Source organism: Otolemur garnettii, unplaced genomic scaffold (assembly GCF_000181295.1).
Source record: "Otolemur garnettii isolate 467f Iridium unplaced genomic scaffold, OtoGar3 scaffold00003, whole genome shotgun sequence".
In the NCBI taxonomy this organism is placed as follows: Eukaryota; Metazoa; Chordata; class Mammalia; order Primates; family Galagidae; genus Otolemur; species Otolemur garnettii.
Window position 1 is genome coordinate 37,210,596 of NW_003852398.1, and position 2,026 is coordinate 37,212,621.

At 37.4% G+C, this 2,026-nt stretch overlaps 1 protein-coding gene across 1 annotated transcript in view; it reads right to left on the reverse strand.

The window, feature by feature from the left end:
* The window catches only part of CTNNA1 (catenin alpha 1), a 185,987-nt gene that overhangs the window by 151,472 nt on the left and 32,489 nt on the right, over positions 1-2,026 (reverse strand). The window contains exon 3 of the mRNA XM_003782153.2: positions 1,044-1,239. Coding sequence (XP_003782201.1) covers positions 1,044-1,239 — 196 coding nt within the window. The remainder of the gene's footprint in view (positions 1-1,043; positions 1,240-2,026) is intronic.

The following is a 2,026-nucleotide window of genomic DNA, read 5'->3' on the forward strand; positions in this document are numbered from 1 at the left end:
TGTAATGCCACGGCACTCTACCCAGGGGGACAGGTTGAGGCTCTGTCTCCCAAAAAAAAAAAAAAAAAGAAGTCAATCTCCCAGATTTAAAGTCATCATTTCAAATTTGTAACATGCTGATAACTTTTTCTAACATTAATTACTGGTAAGTTATGAATTCCTATTTACCTTCCTAGCAATTCTGAGTTTCCCAAAACATGATTCCTTTAAGCCCAAATTTATTTCTGTCATACTCAAACCAGTGCAAATATGCATGGCTGATTGAACATACCAGTCTGACACAATAAGATAAGTTCTAGGGTATTTTCAGAGTGGGTAGATACTTTTCCATTTTTTCAACCTTGTATCTGCAGCATGAACTGAAAAGACGTGTCATATAGGAAAGGTAAAATTTGGTCCCATTTATTCCCTATTAAATTCTGTTACCACATATCTAAATACTTGAAATACCCAGAAGTGAATTTAAATTCTACAGAGATGTTCCTTTGTAAGAATATCTCTTGATTAAACTATGAGCCAGTAAATTTAATACACCTCCAATAACTGAATACTATTACAGAATTGTCAAACATGAAAATACTGACCACAGGCTGGGTGCCCATGGCTCAGTGAGTAGAGCACCAGCCACATACACCAAAGGTGACGAGTTCAAGCCCTGCCCAGGCCTGCTAAACAACAATGACAACTGTAACCAAAAAACAGCCTGGTGTTGTCTCAGGCACCTATAGTCCCAGCTATTCAGAAGGCTGAGGTAAGAAAATCACTAGCCCAAGAGTTTGAGGTTGCTGTAAGTAATGCCACAACACTTTACTGAGGGCGACACAGTGAGACTCTGTCTCAAAAAGAAAAAGAAAATACTGACCACAAAAAAGTTTTCTAGATTGGGGCAGTGCCTGTGGCTCAAAGGAGTAGGGCGCCGGCCCCATATACTGCAGGTGGCAGGTTCAAACCAAATTCCAGCCAAAAAATGCAAAAAAAAGTTTTCTAGATTGGTTTTCTAGAAAGGCCTCCCTCTCTTTATACAAAAGGCAATATTGACCTACCTTGTTTTCGAACATCTTCTACAGCAGCTACAAGCTCCTCCTTGAGAAACTGACTCTCCTTTGCAATTTTATCCCCCTTGTCCAAAAAATTCTCAGTTGCTTGTTCAACAGATGCAGCCAAAACATGGGCCTTCTTAGAACGACCTCTCTTCTTATTAGAAGGCCCCTTACTATTGGTGTTTACCAGGGTTGTAACCTAGAAAGTTTTATTTTTTAAAAGTTAATTTGCAGTCAATTAAAATGAATATGATAGAAAAACATCTTTAAAGATGGTAAGAAAAAGTTATTCATAAGAAAATGAAACGTCACATTTATAAGATTCCACTAAGCATTAATATATAACTCTCCATATTTGAGATACACAGTAATGACACTATGTTTAGTTTCCAAAATAATTTAGTTTCCTCAATGGGTAAGATAATATAATGCATATTTTAAAGTTAGATCTATCAGGTGTAGAACATAAATGTCTTATTCCTGTAATTGGGTAAATGAGGTGAAGGCTATATTGTTTGGTAGGATGTAAGCATTCCAATTTGTACAAATAATCAACACATTGAATCCCATAATGGCATAAATGTACCTGTGATAAATGTATGAATGACTTAATAAAAAATAAATAAATAAGAAATATAATGCATATTATTTTAATTCCTTAAATATGATCACTGGGTTTGATTTTATAATGATTAGGGCTGGGTGCAGTAGCTTACACCTATAATCCTAGCACTTTGGAAGGCCTAGGCAGGAAGATTCCATGAGGACAGGAATTGGAAACCAGCCTGGGCAACATAGTGAGATCCTGTCTCTACAAAAAAATTAACAAATTAGCTGGGCATGATGGTGTGTGCCTGTAGTCCCAGTATGTAGAAGGCTGAGGTGAGCTATGATCTCACCACTGCAGTCCAGCCTAGGCAATACAGCAAGATCCTCTTTAAAAAAACAAAGGTAGGCTCAGCGCCTATAGCTCAACTGGCTAAGGC